General features: G+C 41.4%; 1 protein-coding gene across 1 annotated transcript in view; it reads right to left on the reverse strand.

The window, feature by feature from the left end:
- The window catches only part of smg1 (SMG1 nonsense mediated mRNA decay associated PI3K related kinase), a 167,618-nt gene that overhangs the window by 122,369 nt on the left and 23,980 nt on the right, over positions 1 to 21,269 (reverse strand). The window contains 1 exon segment of the mRNA XM_051933950.1: positions 874 to 1,031. Coding sequence (XP_051789910.1) covers positions 874 to 1,031 — 158 coding nt within the window.

Raw genomic sequence — 21,269 nt, forward strand, 5'->3', positions numbered from 1 at the left:
TTCTTTTCTGTGAACTAGAAGTGAAACCTATCTGTCATGTTCCTGCACAGGCAGTACAAGGCGCCAGCTTCCGTTCACACAAACTTTTTTTTCCCCTGCATTTTCACCGAAATAAAACTGTGCAAGTGGCTAGAGCAGGTGGTCAAAATTATCTAGGATTTGTTCTTAAGTGTTGTACTAGGGTGTTGTACCATGTTAGCCATTATGAATGTAGAGAAAAGCCAAGCAAAATGACACCTTTTATTGGCTAACTAAAAAGATTACAATATGCAAGCTTTCGAGGCAACTCAGGCCCCTTCTTCAGGCAAGATGTAAGTACTTTTTAAGAGTGTGCTAATATAAAGACGACGACAGGCTCTTTGTGTCACACCATTTTTCCAGCAGGTCCCCACCATGGACTGGCACAGTTCAAGCCCACCTTCCATAAAAAGCTCAGCGAGATGCTAGTATGTTCACACTCTACATCATCAAAGAAAGGCACACAGTGTTTGGTAAGAGTTAATGACAGGGAGACTGGTGGCGCCTGTACACACAGCTGCCAAAAAAAAAAAAGAAATAAGCCATGTGTCAAAATTCTCCTTCGGGCATTTGCAGTACCACACACACAATTCTGTGATATCAAAACTCCGTCTTGCTTGTTCTATTATAAATGTTTTATAGAGAGGACAACTTGGGGCAGACCCACTTAAAATGGTGTCTCCATTGGGTCTGCCAGCAAATCCTTCCAAAGGGAGATCTTCAATATTTCTGCACAGGACCAGTTTCTCATTTTTAGGTCCAAACCCAAGCCCAAGTTTAGGGTTCGCTGAATTTAACACCCACTACCTGGCTCTACTGCAGAGAAAGAGGAGCTTGTGCAACGTTTATAGTTACCTTCATCTTCATTTCCGTCAGAGGACCTGACTGCTTCATTGCGTTGTGAAAGTGTGCTGCTTGAATTGGGAAGAGAGGAGGCGTAGGAACCAAGAGGGCCGCGATCTCGTGACACGCGCAGTTTTATACTGTCCTGGCCAGCCAACAAACTGTCGCCTCTGAAAAATAACAACACAGAGAGAAATGGTTAAAAATAAAGCACACTGGGACATGTTACTTAACATTTCATGGTGACCCTCACATACAAGGAGATTGACAAAGCACAAAGGCCAAGTGTTTATTTCTTCTACCTGTAAAATGGCAAAAGTAATAAGTACCAACATGTCAGTGTCCTAAGAGACCACATTAAAATATGATTTAACATGACTGGAGACATAATGTAGGAAGAGATGACAATTAAGGCCTTTCTAGAAGCGTTTGCTAAATGTTTGGCAATGGGAGGACTGCCTGACACTACAGCTATCACACTGAACATCGCTATTCCAATGCAATTCAAATTTATTTAAAAAAAGGCCTTCAAGCTGACATTTAATTCTTCGTTTTACCCGCACTTATTTTGGCATTGTGTTACTCCAGACGCGCTATGCAAAGCTGCAGTATATCTCACTGGTCTGTTTTTGCACTTCACTTCCACCATTGGCCTTTTCGTGATTTTTGAATGGTTAGCATGTTATCTTATTAATAAAACTTACAGCCAGTCCCCTCCACAACCTAGTGCTCATCGTTTTTTTATTTCCCTCCCACTGCTCTGCACTTTGATCAACAGTAGAAGTGAGCAGTTAATCCTAAAAGCTTCTCCCGTGCCCAGTAACTATAATTTGGCACCCAATTTTTTTTTTTTTAATTTATTAATTTTATTATAATCATTCCATACAAATAGATCACTTTATCACAAAAACATTGAAGACAAATCAAACCCCACCCCTGAGAAGGAGAGCTTAGCCAAAAGAGAATTGCTTAAGGCTTTTTAATAAGGCAACAATAAACAAAAGAAAGGAAGAGATATATATAGGTAAATAAAAAAAAAGGAGAAGAGAATTAAATGCAGTAATAGTTATTTCTCTTATTCTAAAATAATATTGATTAGATCCTGCCAGGTTTTAAAAAAATTCTGTACAGAGCCTCTAACTGAGAATTTGATTTTTTCCAATCCATATTACTAACTGAGAATGGTAAACCGGAAGGCATGGACGCAGGTACACGGCGATGGGACCATGAGACGTACTGTGCAGGTGCCTACAGCGCGCGTCTCATAAACCACAAGCGAAGTCGTATCCACCGCGAACGAAGGAGTCACAGCCCAAAAACGAAAGAGCTCAACTAATGCGAATGAGAAATGATGCAACAACGCGCCCATAGCTAACGACACAGCCACACAAAAAAGAGGATTCTGCGCTGCACCCCAGAGTCAAACGGAAGAGGCTACGGAGGCCCCACAGGTCCACAAAGATAGTACAGAAGGCACGGGAAAGTACGAAAGGTGCAGGCGCCTACAACGTGCTTCTGAATAGGACATGAAGCAACAATTCGCCCATAGCTAATGACTAACGACACAGCCACACAGAAAAGAGGATTCTGCACTGCACCCCAGAGTCACACGTAAGACACTACGGCGTCCACAAAGGTCCACAAAGATAGAATGGAAGGCGCGAGAAAGTACGAAAGGCCCAGGCGCCTACAACGCGCTTCTGAACTAAACGTCCACACTACACAGCATGGTCCGGGTAATGAGAATAAACAAACTTTCCGTATTAAACGTACGGCATCCTCACACGTCCAAACCATATAGCATATGTGAATCACATTACAGTGATGCATTATTAATGGTACAACCACAGAAAACGCTCTGTATTAACAGTAAGTGCAATTATCCATATTACGGACAGTAGACAACGGACAACTAATGGAGTCACGGTCACGGCTCCAAAACGATCCAGCTCAACTAACAGAGGTACAAAAGCGAGCCCGCATGGATAAAATCAATAGACGTAGGCGCCTACAACGCGCGTCTGAAACCGCGGAAGTAAAACTGCCTCGGCTCCAAAACCAAACAGCTCCGCGTGGACAAATACAATGTACATAGATGCCTACAACGAGCGTCAGAAACTGCGGAAGCAAAGCAGGCACGGGTTCAAAATGAAAGACCACAACTGACGAAGATACAAACACGAGCCCGCCTGGATATAATCAATGAACGCAGGCGCCTACAGCGCGCGTCTGAAATGCCGCAAGCAAAGCAGGCACATATCGCATACATTCATCAATGTATTTCGGGTTACGCAACACCGGGGGTAGGCAAGCGAAGCGAGCAGGGGGCGAAGCCCCCTTGTTTCAAATAATATAAAACATCAGTTTCCCACTGACTTAGGATTCTTCCAATTTAACAAAATAAGTCTGTGTGCCAAAAGTGTAGTGAATGCAATCACCGTTTGCTTGTCCTTCTCCATTTCAAGTCCGTCTGGAAGAACACCAAGCACAGCTGTTAATGGGTTAGGAGGGATTGTGACCCCAAGGCTGTCTGAAAGGCACTTAAAAATTTTGGTCCAAAATGATGTTAGTTTGGTGCAGGCCCAGAACATGTGACCCAGTGAGGCAGGAACTTGGTTGTAGCGTTCGCAGGTTGGATCTTGCCCTGGAAACATTTTGGACAGTTTTAAGCGAGACAGATGAGCTTGATATATAATTTTTAGTTGAATAATTCTATGCTTTGTGCATATGGAGCTTGAGTGAATTCTCTGCTTTGCTACCTTCCACTCCTTTTCTGATATATTGATTAAGAGATCTTCTTCCCAATGTCCTCTTGGGTCTTTGAAAGGTAGGGACTCTAATAAGATTTTATATAATGCGGAAATGGTGTTTAATTCCTCGAAATTCTGCAGTATTTTTTCCAGCATTGTGGAGGGTACGAGGTGAGGAAAAAAATCGGGTAGTTTCTGTTTAACAAAATTTCTAATTTGAAGATAGTGAAAGAAATGTGTAGCTGGGAGGTTGAATTTAGAACGTAATTGTTCAAAAGATGCAAATATGTTGTCTATATAAAAGATCTCTGAGCATTTTAATCCCAAAACTTTTCCAGATAATAAAAACTGGATATGAAACCTGATTCTGTCCCGTCCACTCTTAAACCTGAAAATAACTCATAATTCTGATTTTTATTACAGTGCTTTAGAACACTAACTTCTACAAGCTTCGTCAGGAAACACGCCGTGTCCCACAATTAGTCAATGTCTTACACAGCTGCTGGCTTGACACACAATACCGGAGACAATGAGGTTGTAAGTTAAAATATTCAGGTCACCTTCATTAAAATACTGCTGTATACCAAGAGGTCAGGAAAGTAGAGAGATTATGCGGACCCTCTACTGTGACGATCCCGCTTTTCCAGGTGAGTCCACAGGTGCCAAATGTGATATAAATGATCCTCCACCTCTGCCCATTGGACACATCCAAACCGTCGACCGGCCTGCTTTTTTAATTTGCTTGCTACTCACACCATGTCACCGTCTTACTAACTAAACAAACCGCATTCCCTTTGATCTTTAACCACTCTGCCTGCGCCCGTTTGGCAGCAAGACGTCACACGATACGCTTACTCTGCAAGTGGGACTCATGCACAAGTGTCATAAGTGCTTTATGATTTGCAGACATACAAGTTTAAAAGACAAAGAGCCCGTTTCAACAACATAAGATGAAATGGGCACGAGTTTGTGTCAGCAGTGTATGAAGTGTATGAAGTGTATGAAGAACAAATGATAAGTAACGAAATTGTTTTGATGAAATGATTTTTGTCCGCTTTACTCATTACTGCACAGGCTTGTACTGTTAGTTGATGAATTTTCCAGGCCTATAGTATAATATTGAATGAAGAAATGTTCCAGCACAATATGGAATAGTAATAAGTACAAGTACAAGTCACATGGGTGAAGAAAGATTTCCTATGCCTTTTAGTTGGGGTGAGAAATGGTATACACATGGACGATATTGCATCCAGAATATAGCACCACACATGACAGATAAAACTTTTAATCCTTATGGCCCCCTCATAAGGCAGAAGTAAAGCAGAAGCCAAAATGAGACCTCTGAGGAGCCATGGGATCTGGTCTAGGAATAGGACCGCTAGGTTTTAGGGTCTTCTCAATACAGTGGAAACTCGGTTCACGAACGCCTCAGTACACGTACAACTCGGTTTACAACCAAAAAGTTTGCCAAACTTTTGCCTCGGTTCACGACCACACAATCGGTATACAAACAAGCCAGTTTCCCTTTCGGTTTGTGCGCGCTGATGATTTCCGCACGTGTTGCATTGTTCTCGGTCAGACGTGAACTGCTGAAATGTGAGAGAGAGAGAGAGAGAGAGAGAGAGAGAGAGAGAGAGAGAGAGAGAGAGAGAGAGAGAGAGAGAGAGAGAGAGAGAGAGAGAGAGAGAGATAGAGAGATAGAGAGATAGAGAGATAGAGAGAGAGATAGATAGATAGATAGATAGATAGATAGAGAGAGAGAGAGAGTGTGTAACTGAGAGCGAGCCTGTACGTGCAGCTGAGCAGGGAGCCTGGGTGTTTGTCAGTGTTATTCAATGTTTTTACATTAGTTTACTATTACACTGTGCATTCTATGGTGTAATTAACTATATTTGTGCTTAAAAATATTTTAAAAAATATATTTACATACAATTAATCCGTTCCAGACCGTACGAACTGTATTTACATACAATCCTATGGGGGAAATTGCTTCGGTTCACGACCAATTCGGTTTACGACCAGAGGTTTGGAACGAATTATTGTCGTGAACCGAGGTTCCACTGTACTGGATATATATATATATATATATATATATATATATATATATATATATATATATATATATTTTATATATAGATATATATAGATATATATAGATATATATATAAGTACTACATAAGAAAATGTCATCTATTGGTGTAAAACAAAGTTTGCAAACTCTGGGCCATTGGGGGTCAGTTGTGTCAGACAATTACAACCAATTAGCTGATATGACATCGACTGTTTGCCAAATAAAATTGGAAGAACCAATTACAGAAGATGGAAATGTGTTACCATGCTGAGGTAAATGTAATTGAGCCTTCATTAATATCACTGGCACGGGTGGGCTCATGAAACATCAGGACATGTGGGAACAGAAAAAGAAACCAATGGTTTCATCTGAGGTGTATTCCAGTAACTAAGGACATTGTAAAACAAATGGCAGTTGCTATTCATTACACGGAGTATCTTTACGTGTGCCGTGACCAGGTTGCACCCCCACACCAAAGTATTTTAGACCTTTGATAATCTAGGAGCAGAAAAACATGCGACACTGAATTTCATTCTTACCAAGAACTTTACCTGGCAACTAAGAGACAAGAATCCTACGGCTCCATGCCCTCTGAAGTTTGTGAACTCCCTGAACTACTTACTATCTCTGCCATTTGTGACTTTTGAGGACACTGAAACAACTGTGACTGACCTTTGGCGACAGATGCACCACAGAATAATGAAATAAAACATAGAAAAGAACCCCTGCCTCCATCAATATAATTTTATTTTAGACATCAAATGACAACACATACTACGTGAAGCACATTTTACCAAAAAAAAAAAAAAAATTTCTGTTATTTTCTAGCAAAAAATTCACCCTCAGTTTTGTCCTATGAGAGCTTCTTTGCAACGTCAGTGTCTACAGACAGCATGCATAAACAATTTAAGCGCTCGTCAGTCACGGTAGACTGAAATTTGTTCTTTATAATGGGGTAGCTTTGAAAAATGCCTTTCTGCTTCACAGCTTGTGATAGGCATAAATAATTTTAATAAAAAAACGTAATTTGTCAAATTTTAGTGTTTTAATTTATTTACATAATTTTATACAAATATTTATACAGTATAACTTTTTTCCTCCTTTACAGCTATCCTACATGATAGTTGAATAACCTTCTTAATCTTTATTTTTTTGTATTAAATGACACTATATTACTAATATTTTTTAGTACTAGCGTGTTGTACCATGTTAGCCATTATGGGTGTAGTGAGAAGTCAAGCAAAATGACCCTTTTTAATGGCTAACTAGAAAGATAACGATATGCAAGCTTTGGAGGCAACTCAGGCCCCTTCTTCACACAGGGTGTAAGTTGTGGGATTACATCTGGCCTGAACAAGGGGCCCAAGTTGCATCCACAGCTTGCATATTCTAATCTTTCTAGTTGGCCAATAAAAGGGGTAATTTTGCTTGACTTCTCACTAATATTTTTTAAATTCCTTCTCACAGATGACAGTGACTGGAAGACCAGACAGTAATAATGGTTGTAGTTATTCTTCGTGATATTGTAAGTTGATGTTTTCATCTTCGCACCATCACCACCGTTTCAGCAGAAGTCTATTGATACGCATTTAACCAATATGAAGTATAACCGATCGACATTTTTGGCATTAATTCGTTTGACTCAGTGCTAGGATTGCCCGTGTACTCATTTCTTCTGTTGATAACCCTTCGGGATGAAATTCTTCAATTAGATTTGGACATAATATGTCTTCTTTAATTGGGAACTTAAAGTGAGGAAAATGCAAAAATTTGTAAGAGCTGAGAGAGCAGGAACTGTGTCTGTAAAAGCATTCACACCAATGAGAGGTGAGAGGACTGCGGGCGTATCTGAATATGGTTGAGAGGAGGGCGGGGACTATATATATATATATATATATATATAAAAATATAAAAAATATAACCCTTGTCTCGTTTCAGGATTTCTTTTATATAATAGAGAGATAGTGTTGTTTTGTTGGAGTTATTTTAGCCGTTTATCATATCTTGTTTTCAAATTTTATATACCAAACAATGCAAACGCATATTCAAATACAGCATAAATTCATATGCCAGTTTGAATTCATTTGACAACATTTGTCATTACATTAAATTATTGGGAAAACAGTCAATAGATTAATCATTTACAAAATAATCATTTGTTGCAGCCCAATAACTATGTCATATAGTGCCTTTAAACCAAAGACAAACACCAAGACGCTTTACCTGTACAGGTGTTTCAGCAGACGCACAATGTTAATGAAGACTACTCGAGTGACTCGAGGCTAGGGATCCGATTTTATACACTGCCTTTACAGCGTGTACCATTCTGAGGGGCTTTCTGGGTCCTGGGCAGCTCTTTTCATATTTATGAAATGTGTTAACTATAGGAAAGGCAGGCCAACTTGCTCAGCCGCTTGCAATTTTCTTTCCTGTCCATAGAAACCCCTCTATCAAAGAATTTTATACTGCACCTTTTGAAGGTTTAAAAAATAAAAAAAAAACTCAGGAATGTGTCAAAAATTGAAGAATGAATACTGCAATCTGACGGTTTAGAGTCCATTTTCCTATCCGCTGTGCCATACTTCCTATCTCCTTAGACGCAATGGAGCGGACTAACACTGCAGACGCACAGACCACCAGATTAGCGAGTGTTGTGCTTACAGGCAGCAGGAAGTCACACCCCCATTCCTTACACCTGCTTCTTGCTATTTGGTATCATGAAGCACTGAAGCAACAATAGGCAAAAAATATGCACAACTCACACCAGAAAGGGGGGGGGGGGCATGTTCTGCGACTGAAAAAAGTTCACAAAAAAAAAAATTGTGTTTTAAGCCAGACAGCTCAACATAGCAACCTTGCCTACAGACTGGCATTCTGCATGGCAACTGCTTGCTCGGTACAAAGACACAGATGACATTTCTTCTTTCCTGCATATTCACTGGTTTGCTTCACTTCAAACAAAAAGCAGGACTTAAATTAACCACAGCTCCTTAGGTATGTAGACAAACATGATAAATGAGCGGTATGTGACATTAAAGGGCAGGCAGGGGGCAAACCACATCAGCATAATTAGGTTCAGTATATCACGGATGCAGCGCATTTGACGTCCAGAGGATAGAATAAAAGTGAGCGTATCCTGGTATCCAGCAGGAGGCACAAGCTCCCTGGGAATGTGTTCTGTTAGAAGCGCAGCTCAGACACGTTCAAAGGTCGTATGCGTATGTGTTTATGTGCATCACAGGATCACCTTCCAGGTTTATCAGTGGTAATCGACTCCACACCGGGAACATAGGGTGCGCAGTCACTAATACTGTCGTCTCTTTTGTCACACACAGAAGGAAAACTTCCACTGAGGGCAACTGACTCCACCCCCTACCAGCCAGAGGACTTTAAAAGGGTGAATAACCCCTGAGAAAGGGACTCATTTTGGACCCAAATTTCCAGCAGTGCGGACCACCTAGAGCGGAAAACTTATTAAAAGTGACTGGAAGCCTCCTTTTTGTTCCTGCAGCACTGTTGAGCCCTCTTCTTCGTTGTTACTATTTACACTAGAATTAAAAATGGTGACCAAGCGGACACCCCAATATTTTTTGAGATAGATAGATAGAAAGGCACTATATGACAGACAGACACCTTGGAGTGTTTTACAAGACGAGCTCAAATTTTTAATAAATTTTGACTTGATAAACGAGCGAAGTCTTGCAATACGAGTAGTACATATACGCTTTGTCTGCCAAGCATCACGTGATCACAGCTGAGCTGATGGTGGTTCTCTCTCTTGCTGCAGGATTGTGGGTAATCGTCTCCCATTCTCGGGCTCAGTCAGCGTGCCTCACTCATATAGTCAACATCTGTACGAGCGTATACTGTGTACTATAGCATTGTGACCACGTGTGTGTTGTAACGTGTGAGTCTCTGTCTTGCACCCGAAAACACAAAGCCGAGTCTCAGTACTTTAGCGACACCAGCTTTATTCAGCTTGAAACAGGAACAGCACGGTTATTTATTGTAGTGGGATCTGCCACTCTCCTATACACCGACACAACAGTTAGGCAGGGTCGGGGACGGGTTAGTGGCCAAGTAATACTGTGCCCTGCGCATTTATAATATTCCTTGTATCACCCATCAACGGCAGTCGCTTATGGCATGTCCGCGATCTTTTCAGAGTCGCTTTTACGGTGAACTACTACAGCGCTGGGAGCCTGCAGTTGTTTTGGGACACTCTTCTGCGTGTCGTCCCGTTGGGTGGAATCCCACAAGAGTTTAGAAACTCACTCACACCAGCCAAGGTTCTTTTCAAAGGTAAAGTGCAGGTTAATTTGTTTTATGTATTTTTACTTTATATTTTGTATTAATCATTTTTATATGAATAGTTTTGGGTTGTGGAACGAATCATCCGAGTTTCCATTATTTCTTATGGGGAAATTCGCTTTGATATACGAGTGCTTTGGATTGCGAGCATGTTTCCGGAACGAATTATGCTCGCAAACCGAGGTTCGACTATATGTATGTATATATCTATTTATTTATGGGTAAAGCCCAAAACTTGGATAAACCTGGCACTACCCAGGTAAAGCTTGCATTATCACACAGACCTGGGTAAAGGTGGAATAAAAGAAGAGTTTCTAACTCTACCTGGGTAATCTCTTTGTATAATGTGAGCTTTACCCAGGGAATGCTAGGTGTATCCAATTACTGACTCTACCCATAACACATATACACACACACACACCTCTTCAGTAATGATGGCCAAAATATTAAGACCACTGAAATATGGTACAAAAGCAAGGATATATTTAAGTTGCTTTAAAATGCAGCTTTCGCTCTGAATATAATCATACATAATACTGCCAAACAGAAGCCGTTGGAACCAGTACAACTGTCTTGCAGTTATTTAATGGGGGTCTTTGATGACTGCAGTTCCAACTATCGGCAGGGAAGCGGAAGCTTGCTTCTTGGCATAGAGTCAACATTTCAACGTCACATCTGTGCCGACAGGGCTTCCCTCCTACTGAAAGAGAACTGCAGCCTTTAAAAACCTCACTGAAGAACAACAAGACTACTGCACTGTACCAATGGCCTCTCCTGTGCTGTATCTGTATATGATTACACAGCAATGTACATTAGAAGTGAAAGCTGCATTTCAAAGCAAGATAACTATATCCCTTTTCAGTACCATATTTCTTGTTTTCCATTGTTTGCTTGCAATCCTGCTCTGGATTAAGCAGGTTTCGAAAGTGTATTATCTCAGATGCCGTTTCTATCGTTTTGTGGCTGTCCATACTCCTAATTACCTGCTCATTATGGTTTTAATTTTCCTTATGCATGGGTTCTTCAAGTCTAACTGCCCCTTCACCTTGACACTACATGCCTCAATTCAGCTAGGTGGGGTCTACACACTGACTCAAACCTAACAGCCCTGTTCTTCTACTCCATGATTTTCATCACCATACCTGTCAGAACAAAGGAGAATCTATTTTCTACTTTTTTTTTTACTGTATATCTTTTCAGGCCTACAGGCGGAAAAAATTCTGTCTATACATTGTATGTGCCGGAGATGGAATCTGAGATCAATATGGCTCGCAGAAAATAAAGCCCAGTATTGCAGATTTTTGACTGCAATATTTAGAAGGCATTAACTGTAAGCACATTGCCTTGGAGCAGGATATGCTGTGCAATGTAGACATTTAGAGCAAAAAAAAAAAAAAAAAAACCTCAAACCTTAAAATTCGTGAATGTCATCACAAATTGGCCAATTCTGATCAAAAAAAAAAAAAAAGGAAAACAGGAAAAGTGACAACTATCAGCGCACATTTGTTCAGCACAAATGACATAGAAAATATTTTAAAAATTGTAAAATTGTTCATTTTCAGGATCTGGTTTTGATTACCAGACAAAAACAAAACCAGATAGTAAACCATGTCGTGTAGTAAGCTTCCACTAACAAACTATTCTAACCAAACCTGTTAACTGTAAAGTTAGTTTTGTCTGATTGTGACACAAAACTAAACTCCATAGTAGCTCTTTAACCACACCGTAATTACTAAAATGAAAACAGAAACTAAGGCATAAACATAAAATAGAAATTTCATTGTGAAATAAAAATTAAAAATACATGAAGGAAAAATAAAATTGAATTTCAAAATAAGAATACAGTAATCCCTCCTCCATCGCGGGGGTTGCGTTCCAGAGCCACCCGCGAAATAGGAAAATCCGCGAAGTAGAAACCATATGTTTATATGGTTATTTTTAGAATGTCATGCTTGGGTCACAGATTTGCGCAGAAACACAGGAGGTTGTAGAGAGACAGGAACGTTATTCAAACACTGCAAACAAACATTTGTCTCTTTTTCAAAAGTTTAAACTGTGCTCCATGACAAGACAGAGATGACAGTTCTGTCTCACAATTAAAGAATGCAAACATATCTTCCTTTTCAAAGGAGTGCAAAGCAAGCAGTCAAAAAAAAAATCAATAGGGCTTTTTGGCTTTTAAGTATGCGAAGCACCGCCGGTACAAAGCTGTTGAAGGCGGCAGCTCGCACCCCCTCTGTCAGGAGCAGGAAGAGAGAGGAGAGAGAGAGAGAGAGAGAGAGAGAGATAGAGCGAGATAGAGAGACAGATAAAAAAATCAATACGTGCCCTTTGAGCTTTTAAGTATGCGAAGCTCCGTGCAGCATGTCCTTTCAGGAAGCAGCTGCACACAGCCCCCCTGCTCACACCCCCCTACGTCAGCGCAAGAGAGAGAGAGAGAGAAAGTAAGCTGGATAGGTTCTCAGCCATCTGCCAATAGCGTCCCTTGTATGAAATCAACTGGGCAAACCCAACTGAGGAAGCATGCACCAGAAATTAAAAGACCTATTGTCCGCAGAAACCCGCGAAGCAGCGAAAAATCCGCGATATATATTTAAATATGCTTACATATAAAATCCGCGATGGAGTGAAGCCGCGAAAGGCGAAGCGCGATATAGCGAGGGATCACTGTATAAAAACATAAAAAGGCAAAACTATGACACTTTCCACACAACCAGACAGAGTTTGAGAGGCTCTGATGAGAAGAATGGCAGAAAATGTCCAAATTCAAGTGTGTGAAGCTCGTCACGTCAAATCCAAGATAGCTAAGTTTCCATCCAGTTTTTTGCGACGTTTTGTTATCGACAAACAGAATATACGTAAAAAAAATGTGCGAAATTTGCTGTCTCCAGCCTGTTTCCATCAAACTGGCTTTTTATCGATAAAATGGTGTGCGTGATGACGTCATCCCCCCCCAAAACGAACTGTCGCATAACTTTTGTTGTATCGCGAAAAAAATCTGCCCTTGAGCCGTTTCCATACATAATTTTGTGTATGTCGCAAATTATCTACCTTTTGTTTTCCACGTTACACCCCCTCCACTAAACAAGAAATGGAGAGATTATTCAGACAGTTTTTTGAAATTTGCCAGCTTACTGTTATTTCAGTTCCACAAATAATTGGAATTGTACATAATATCCGAAGACGACAGCAGAATGAAGCAGTTGCTTGTCTGAATAGCCCTAGAGCTCGAAGAAAGTACCCCAGTGCGACGAAACCCACTGGTATGGGAGAGACGATGGAATAAGACCTTCTGGGAGGAGGTGGTGGAGAGACACTTAACAGAAAATCTCTGGCTGCAACATTTTAGAATGACACGGCCGACGTTGACATGTTGTGTGGATTCATCAGTCCTGACGTTGCGCCCATCACAGGTTGCCACCGACCACCGGTTCCAACCCAAAAGCGGATTGCCATCGCCCTTTACAAGCTGGCACCTGTGCCGAGTATAGAGTAGTTGGAGAAACTTTCGTGGTTAGTAAAACTACCGTCCATCGATGTGTATATGCTGTGTGCACCGCTATTAAAGAAAAATTAATGCGGCGTTATATCAGACTTCCGACTGTAGCGGAGGCCAATGAAATTGCATACCGCAATTCCTTGGTGCATCTTGTGCCACAGATTTACGGTGCGCTGGATGGCACGCATGTGCCTATTCTTCCCCGACGGAAGGCTACCGCGATTACATTAATCGCAAAGGGTGGCCATCTATTGTTCTCCAGGCCCTTGTTGATGACAGGTGCATGATACGAGACATTTGCGTTGGCACTCCTGGAAGTGCCCATGATGCAGCTGTGTTTGCAGCATCGGATCTGTACAGGTGAGCCTACCTTTCAACATCCCTTCACAGTGCGATAACAACTGAATTAACCTGCTTCCCTTAAGGTTTTTAATTTAAACTGAAATTTGAATTAATACAAAATAACGACGTTTAATCAAAAAAAAAAACTCTCTTCATCAGACCATGCGAGCCGCTCCGCCATTCTCGTTTTGATTGCACGTGATGAAAATGTGACACATTTATTTGCGTTAAAGCCCTTTTTTCCGACAAAAACTGTTTCCAATGTAGTTTTTGCGACATCTGAAGTATCGACATGGAATTTATGCGCTAAAGTTAAACGGAAAAATATTATGTCGACATGTACAACATTTCATCGATAATTAGCATTTCCATCAGCTATATCGGTAAAAAATTTGAAGCGCTAAATCTTTTTTCGCAAAAACTCCTTGGATGGAAACCTGGCTGATGACTCCAGGACGGAATCACTGCCCAAAGGGGCTTCAGCTAAGTAAAGGGTTTGAATACTTGTGTCAATGTTATATTTCAGTTTTTAATTTTTCATAACTTTGCACATATGTCATTCCAGGGTATTATGTTTTTTCCACACATCAGACTACACACCTTTAAATGATTTTACCTTAAGGAGCAACACAACAAAATGTAAAAACTGATGGGGGCTGAATGCTTTCTGAAGGCGTTGCATAAGAAACACACAACAGGTGCGCACATGCAGCTCTCCAACTATTAAAGGCTCCTTTAATCGGCGCATGAACCTCAAGGTGAAAGTGCTGATGGTCCTTACCATTTGCCAGCATGGAGGAAGGAGAAAGGTGACCGCGCACAATGGCTTTAATTTAAATGGAAAGTAACACCGCACTTGACAAATACTCAAAGAACAAAGCTCCTTTATAACACAATCGGCTTAAAACTCGCTAATTGCACATGTGTAAGTTCAACTACAAGCCCACCAGAGCGCTGTGTTCAATCTCCATACATGGGAAAAGGTTGTTGTGCAACATTGACACCATTCATACCATAGAATGCAAAGTCGTTATACATGAGTGGTCATAGGCATTTCAGATCTATCATATTTATTTTCAGATTTTCATTAAGTAATAAATAAAACTTGCCCAGTACGTCACAAAAACAAAGCAATATCTTCAGAAACTAAAATACAGATTACGAAGAAAGTAGGAACTGGGAGAGAAGAAATGTCACATAGCTGAATCACATTGGTTATAAAAGGAGTGGTGAGGCGCGTGAGGGTGTGGATGGACTACAAGAAGTGCTTCTCTTGTGCTAAAACCCACTGGCCTGGGTGCATGGTCACCGCTTAGTTTTCCTTAAATATCCTGGCCAAATGAGCAATTCGAGGTGGGGCAGGAAGTACAAATGTGCAGGCCAAGGATGAGGCAGATGAGAGTGGGAGGATTGGGGGGGGGGTCTGCATGGAGGAGGCTGTGAAAGCTTAACAAGGAGACGGAAGATTTCCTCTTTTGTCCCAAGTTCAAGGCTACCTTTGTGACATCAAACTTGTCAATTGCTAAAAAACATTCCTATCAGACCATAATGTGTGAGTGCGTATCTATTTATTTATTTACTGAGATTCTGTAAAAATGCCCAAATTTTCCCACTGGGGCCAAATGTTCCATTTATCTAAAAGAGCCCTTGTTCAGCTCTTTCAAGCTTCCTCAGATAAGTGATCCGACTTTGATTCTTCATTAATGTGGCATAAGCAATTATAGTCATTGAACTGGACTAACTGTAGGTGCAGAAATGAATTTAACTGGAGACAGCGTCCCATTCACTCTCCTACCATTCTAGTGTGTGTCATAGGTGCTTAGCTCAAATTTTACACCCGACACTACTTAAACATTCCAGTGGTTTCAGAACAGCTAGTGATGATACATATTTGCTGTTTGCAGATTCGTTTTCAAGAATTAGGTATGCCACTTCAATAGCCCAGCTAAATGCACGTCCCCGAGATCACACCCTTCTATTAAACACACACCGTGTCGTATGACTGGAGAGGTGGGACTTGTGCTTCGAAGCTTTGAAACATTAACGACTGTCAGGCCAGTGTGGAAGCTTTCAAGCACTAAATGAATTTTTATTTTGGAGTGCCATGTGGACAGATGTGTACGAGGTTGGCACCTCACCCAAGGCTGGATCTTGTCTAGCAGATTGGGGTTTCTTCTTCTGCCTTGCTCAGATGTTGGCAGGATAAGCTCTGGGCCTGTGACCTTTAACTTGGATTACATGGTTTTTAGAATCTTAATGTGTTTGCTCCAAAAGGTCAGCAAACTAATGTAGTGGGTAGTGCTACGGAGACGTGGATTTAATGTCCTTGGTGGTAATTCTGCACTTGGTCATTCTTAAAGTGGAGTTTGTACATTCTAACCTATGTCTACATGAGGTATTTCCCCTAGGTTGTACAGCGCTCCTCCAGTATTTCCAAAAACATGTTTGGCTAAGTACAGTCGTGGCCAAATGTTTAGAGAATGACACAAGTGTTGGTTTTCACAAAGTCTTCTGCGTCAGTGTTTTTAGATCTTTCTGTCTGATGTGTCTATGGTGTACTGAAGTAGAATTACAAGCAGTTCAGAAGTTTCAAAGGCTTTTATTGACAAGTCCATTAAGTTTATGCAAAGAGTCAATATTTGCAGTGTTGGCCCTTCTTTCTTTTTCAAGACCTCCGCAATTCACCCTGGCAGGCTGTCTTGTCAATCAACTTCTGGGCCAAATCCTGACTGATGGCAGCCAAATCTTGCAGAATCAGAATTTGTGGGTTTTTGTTTGTCCACCCGCCTCTTGAGGACTGACCACAAGTTCTCAATGGGATTAAGGTCTGGGGAGTTTCCTGGCCATGGACCCCAAAATTTCGATGTTTTGTTCCCTAAGCCCTACTTAGTTCTCACTTTTGCCTTATGGTCCGGTGCTCCATCATGCTGGAAAAGGCATTGTGGGTCACCAAACTGTTCTGGGATGGTTAGGAGAAGTTGCTCTCTGAGGATGTTTTGGTCCCATTCTTTATTTATGGCTGTGTTCTTAGGCCAAATTTTGAGTGAGCCCACTGCCTTGGCTGAGAAGCAACCCCACGTGACATAGTCTCAGGATGCTTTACTGTTGGCATGACACAGGGCGGATGGTGGCGCCACTCACCTTCTCTTTTTTCTGGGTGCCTCAAACAATTGGAGATGGGACTCGTCAGAGAAAATGACTTTCCCCCAGCAGTCCAATCCCAGAATATCAGTCTGTCCCTGATGTTTTTCTTGGCTTCTTTGCTGCCCTTGTTCACACCCACCAGGCCCTCCTCCAAAAGTCTTCACCTCACTCACACCTGCCTGCTGCCATTCCTGAACAAGCTCTGGCCTGGTGGTGCCCGCAGCCGAATCAACTTTAGGAGACGGTCCAGCGCTTGCTGGACTTCCTTGGGTGCCCTGAAGCCTTCTTTACCTCTCTATTGTAACTCAATCAGCATGGCAGAGTGACCTCCAGCCTTGTTCTCGTCGTCACTCTCACCCAAGTTAACGAGAGGATCACTGAAGTGACGTCAGCAGGTCCTGTTGTGGCAGGGTTGGCATGCAGTGGTTTTTTGGGATGAAGTTAATTTTCATGGCAAAGAGGGAGTTTGTAATTCATTGTAGTTCATTGATGATCGTTTGTCAGAACATTCTGGAGTCGATGCAAATTGCCGTCATAAACACTGAGGCAGCAAACTTTGTGAAAATTCATATTTGTGTCATTCTCAAATCCTTTGGCCACGACTAAGTGTGAGTAGGCCCTGCGATAAACTACCAGGATAAGAGCCAGCCCCCATGACCACACTGCCACAGAAAGCTAGGTTACAAAAATTTTTTAAATAAAAAATTAAACTATATAATAACATAGAAGTGTTCAAAATTACTAAAGCACTAGCCTCTGGATTGCCTCTGGATTATTGTATAGCCATTTTGTTGTTAAGAACGGTCATAAACCAGATTGACATGAGTTAGGCTTTAACCCCTTCATTAGTGAAGTTGATATAATAAAAAAAAAAAAAAAATCACAGAATCATTTTTAGTACATAAAATGCAGAAGATGATTTTACAGAGAGGAAAAGAAGGTGCAAGTAAAGAAAAATGACATTTCTAATAAAAACAGAACACTGGGTACTGCCCACCTACGCTTAAAAGGGAGATATAAAATTAAAAAAGGCAACAGATGCAGACACGAAAAAGTGAGAAGCACTTTGCATTAAATGTGTTCTTTCCAGACACATTTTGAGAACAAACTCCTGATGACGCAGAGGGTGTGCCATCATCCAAATGCAAAGGCTGCAAGCGTTCATTTGGACTTTTTAGGTATAAATCCCAGTGCAGTCAAGATAGTGCCAGGCTGGCTATTCCACAGAGTTGGCATTGATGAGTGAGAAAGAAGATAAAGAATCAAACACACACACACACACACTAAGGCCAAACGTTTGTGGACACCTGACCATCACACCTGTGTTTGTGGGGGTCCTTAACACCCATGTTCCGTATTCCTCCACAGTAATATAATTGGGACTACACACATATCCTAATTCCCTGACACTGCCAGTTTGCAATGATAGCACTTTCAGTTGACCAGGGCAATATCAAGCAGAGCAGAAATGTCAAATACTTGTGGCAAAAGTGACAACCCTGGACTCTTCAGTATGACCCATTCATTCTTGTGCCAATGTTTGCCAATGGAGATTGTGTGGCTAAGTGTTCGATTTTATGCACCCGTTAACAATGGGTATGGCTAAAAAAAATCTTCATTCAATTCTTTGGAGGCGTGTCCACATAATTATGGCCATAATTATTATACATTTGAATCAAATGCCTCCATCTCCATTTAAATGAAACAGTATGGCCTTCCATGAAGAGCACTCTCACAAGCAGGGCTGAGGAGTCAGAAACAATTGTTGGCTTACTGGGGTGAAGAGGAGGAGATATTGGGAGACTGCACTGATACAGTAGGTTAATGCACCCACCAACAGGGCGAACCACCTCAACATCCCAAAAAATGACCTCAGCACGGCCGTGCAACCAGTGACACCCTCAGAAGCACACTAGACGGACTCAGACGAAATAGAAATTATATAGTGTTGTAAGGTTTCTAAACTCTTTTGGGGGAGCCTCCCCTAACGGGACAACACTCCCAAGAGTGTCCAAAAGCACAATCACCGCGTCTATGGAAGACAGCCTATCGGTTGCCGCTCGCCTCGAAAACAAATCCAAAAAGATGGCGGAGGGCTATTAGAACCTGCCGTCGATGGGTGATGCAAGAGACATCATAAATACAGGGAACAGAATTACTTGGCCACTAACACGACCCTGCCAGATTGCCGTGTCTGTGTATAGGAGAGTGGTACGTCCCACTACAATAAAGTTGGTTTTGCGGAGACTGAGACTCCGGCTCATGTTTTGGGACTCGCATGTCACAATGTGAAAAAATTTCTAATTTCAAATACACTAATTTGACTACACTACGTTTTCCATCTAGTCTTTTGATAAAAACCAGAGCCTCTTCTTTTAATTTCCCAAGTTTTCTCTGAATGTTTGTTACTTCTTAAATTAATAACATTAAAAAGCCACAACAGCATCGCTACGGCCTTTAAACCTTAACTAAAACAGGTTAGGGTTCAAAAAACTAGCCGATGATTTGCACTGGCAGTGATGAACAGCCTTGTCTCCTGTACATTGTTTGCTTTCAATCAACACAGAAAATACAGTGGAACCTCGAGATACGAGCACCTCTGTATACGAGAAATTCAAAATACGAGGAAAGTATGAGCGAAAAATTCAGCTCTAAATACGAGCATTGGTTCGCGTAACGAGCCACGAGCCAGGCTGTGGGTATAGCTCGCGGCTTAGCAAGGGGGCGTGGTAGCAGTTGCGAGCCGCGATCTGCGGTGTCTGCGTTTCTCACTTAAGTGCACAGGTGGGAAACTGCCCACATCCATGATTGTTCCTGTGGCTGATGGGCTGCAGCTGCCATGTCCTCCCCGCATATATAGAGAAGCGCGAGCCGGTTAAGGGGGAGAAAAAGTAAAAGAAAAGAGAGAGAGAGAGAGAGAGAGAGAGAGAGAGAGAGCGAGCGAGCGAGCGAGCAAGCAAGCAAGCAGGCAGGCAGGCAGGCAAGTGCAGGCTCGCGCAGGCTCGCGCAGGCTCGCGTGTAGCTGAACAGGCGAGCCAAACAGCTGAAGCAGGACGGTGTAGAGAAGGTCAGCTGCATTAAGAGTGTCTCGCCTGTTTTAGAGCCCGCATGGGAGAAATAGGTGAGACGCTAACAGAGAAGAAGCACCGGGGATTGTCATCTGTTTTTAAAGACTGCTTCTTGTTGACGTTTTAACCTTGTGTTAAAGGATTGTTATTCTTGTGTATTTTAAACCTCCACTTCACAACTGTTTTAAGGATTATTTATTTAAAGATTTATTGAATGCTCTACTGCACTTTGGACACCTGTTTTGATTCTTTTAATAATCAGTTATATTATTTACCAGTGTTATTTATTAAAGGTAGACTACAGTATATATAATTTATCAGTGTTATTTATTAGGAAAATTGATTTTTATGTTAATATATTTGGGGTGCAGAACGGATTAACTGGATTTCCATTATTTTCAATGGGGAAGTTTGTTCTAGATACGAGAAATTCGCTATACAAGCTCAGTTCTGGAACGAATTAAACTCGTATCTAGAGGTTCCACTGTATAAGTCTAATTATAAATTGGGGAGTCAAGAGTCAAAGGTTTTGTGTACCGACTCCACAGCCCTGCTCACAAGGGCACTTTACAAACCAAAAACGAATAAAAAAAAAAATTAGAGTTAAGGCCCTGTCATGTCACATTCCATGTCTTCTTAAATCTGTTCCCAGTCACCAACTTTGTTTACTTAATCGCAGTCCATAAGACAGTCGTGGAGTTTGACATCTTCTGAGACTTATTCATTGGGTTCTCTGTGTGCAACAATTGAGAACTGATGAGCACTTAGCTGGAAGTACAATGCATATAATGCAGCAATGAGGTGTATTGAACCTTGCAAACAGAAGAGAGGCTGCTCCATCTGACGTCTCGAGTTCTACATACCACAACAAAATGGGAAAAGGATTAAAAAAAAAAATAAAACTGATTATGACTGAACTTGCCATATCTGAAAAGCAGTTATACAGCACCAGTGTGGTCAGGCAGCACATTATTGCCTGTCAGAAAAAGGGGCGAGCACATAAATACTTTGGAAACATGAAACTGTGCTGGAAAGTCATACTTTGTTTATCAATCATAATGCAACATTCTCAGGCAAAGAGCTCAGCAACTGCAGTCCTCAACTTTGAGATCCCTCCAAATAGAAGTTGTGTAGTGGGACGGTGGCATGGAACACAACATGACCCAATTCAATTGATCGTAGATTGGTTCAGAGTATTGTGACAAATCTAAAATGCAACACTA

The sequence above is a fragment of the Erpetoichthys calabaricus genome, chromosome 11, assembly GCF_900747795.2.
Source record: "Erpetoichthys calabaricus chromosome 11, fErpCal1.3, whole genome shotgun sequence".
Lineage (NCBI taxonomy): Eukaryota > Metazoa > Chordata > Cladistia > Polypteriformes > Polypteridae > Erpetoichthys > Erpetoichthys calabaricus.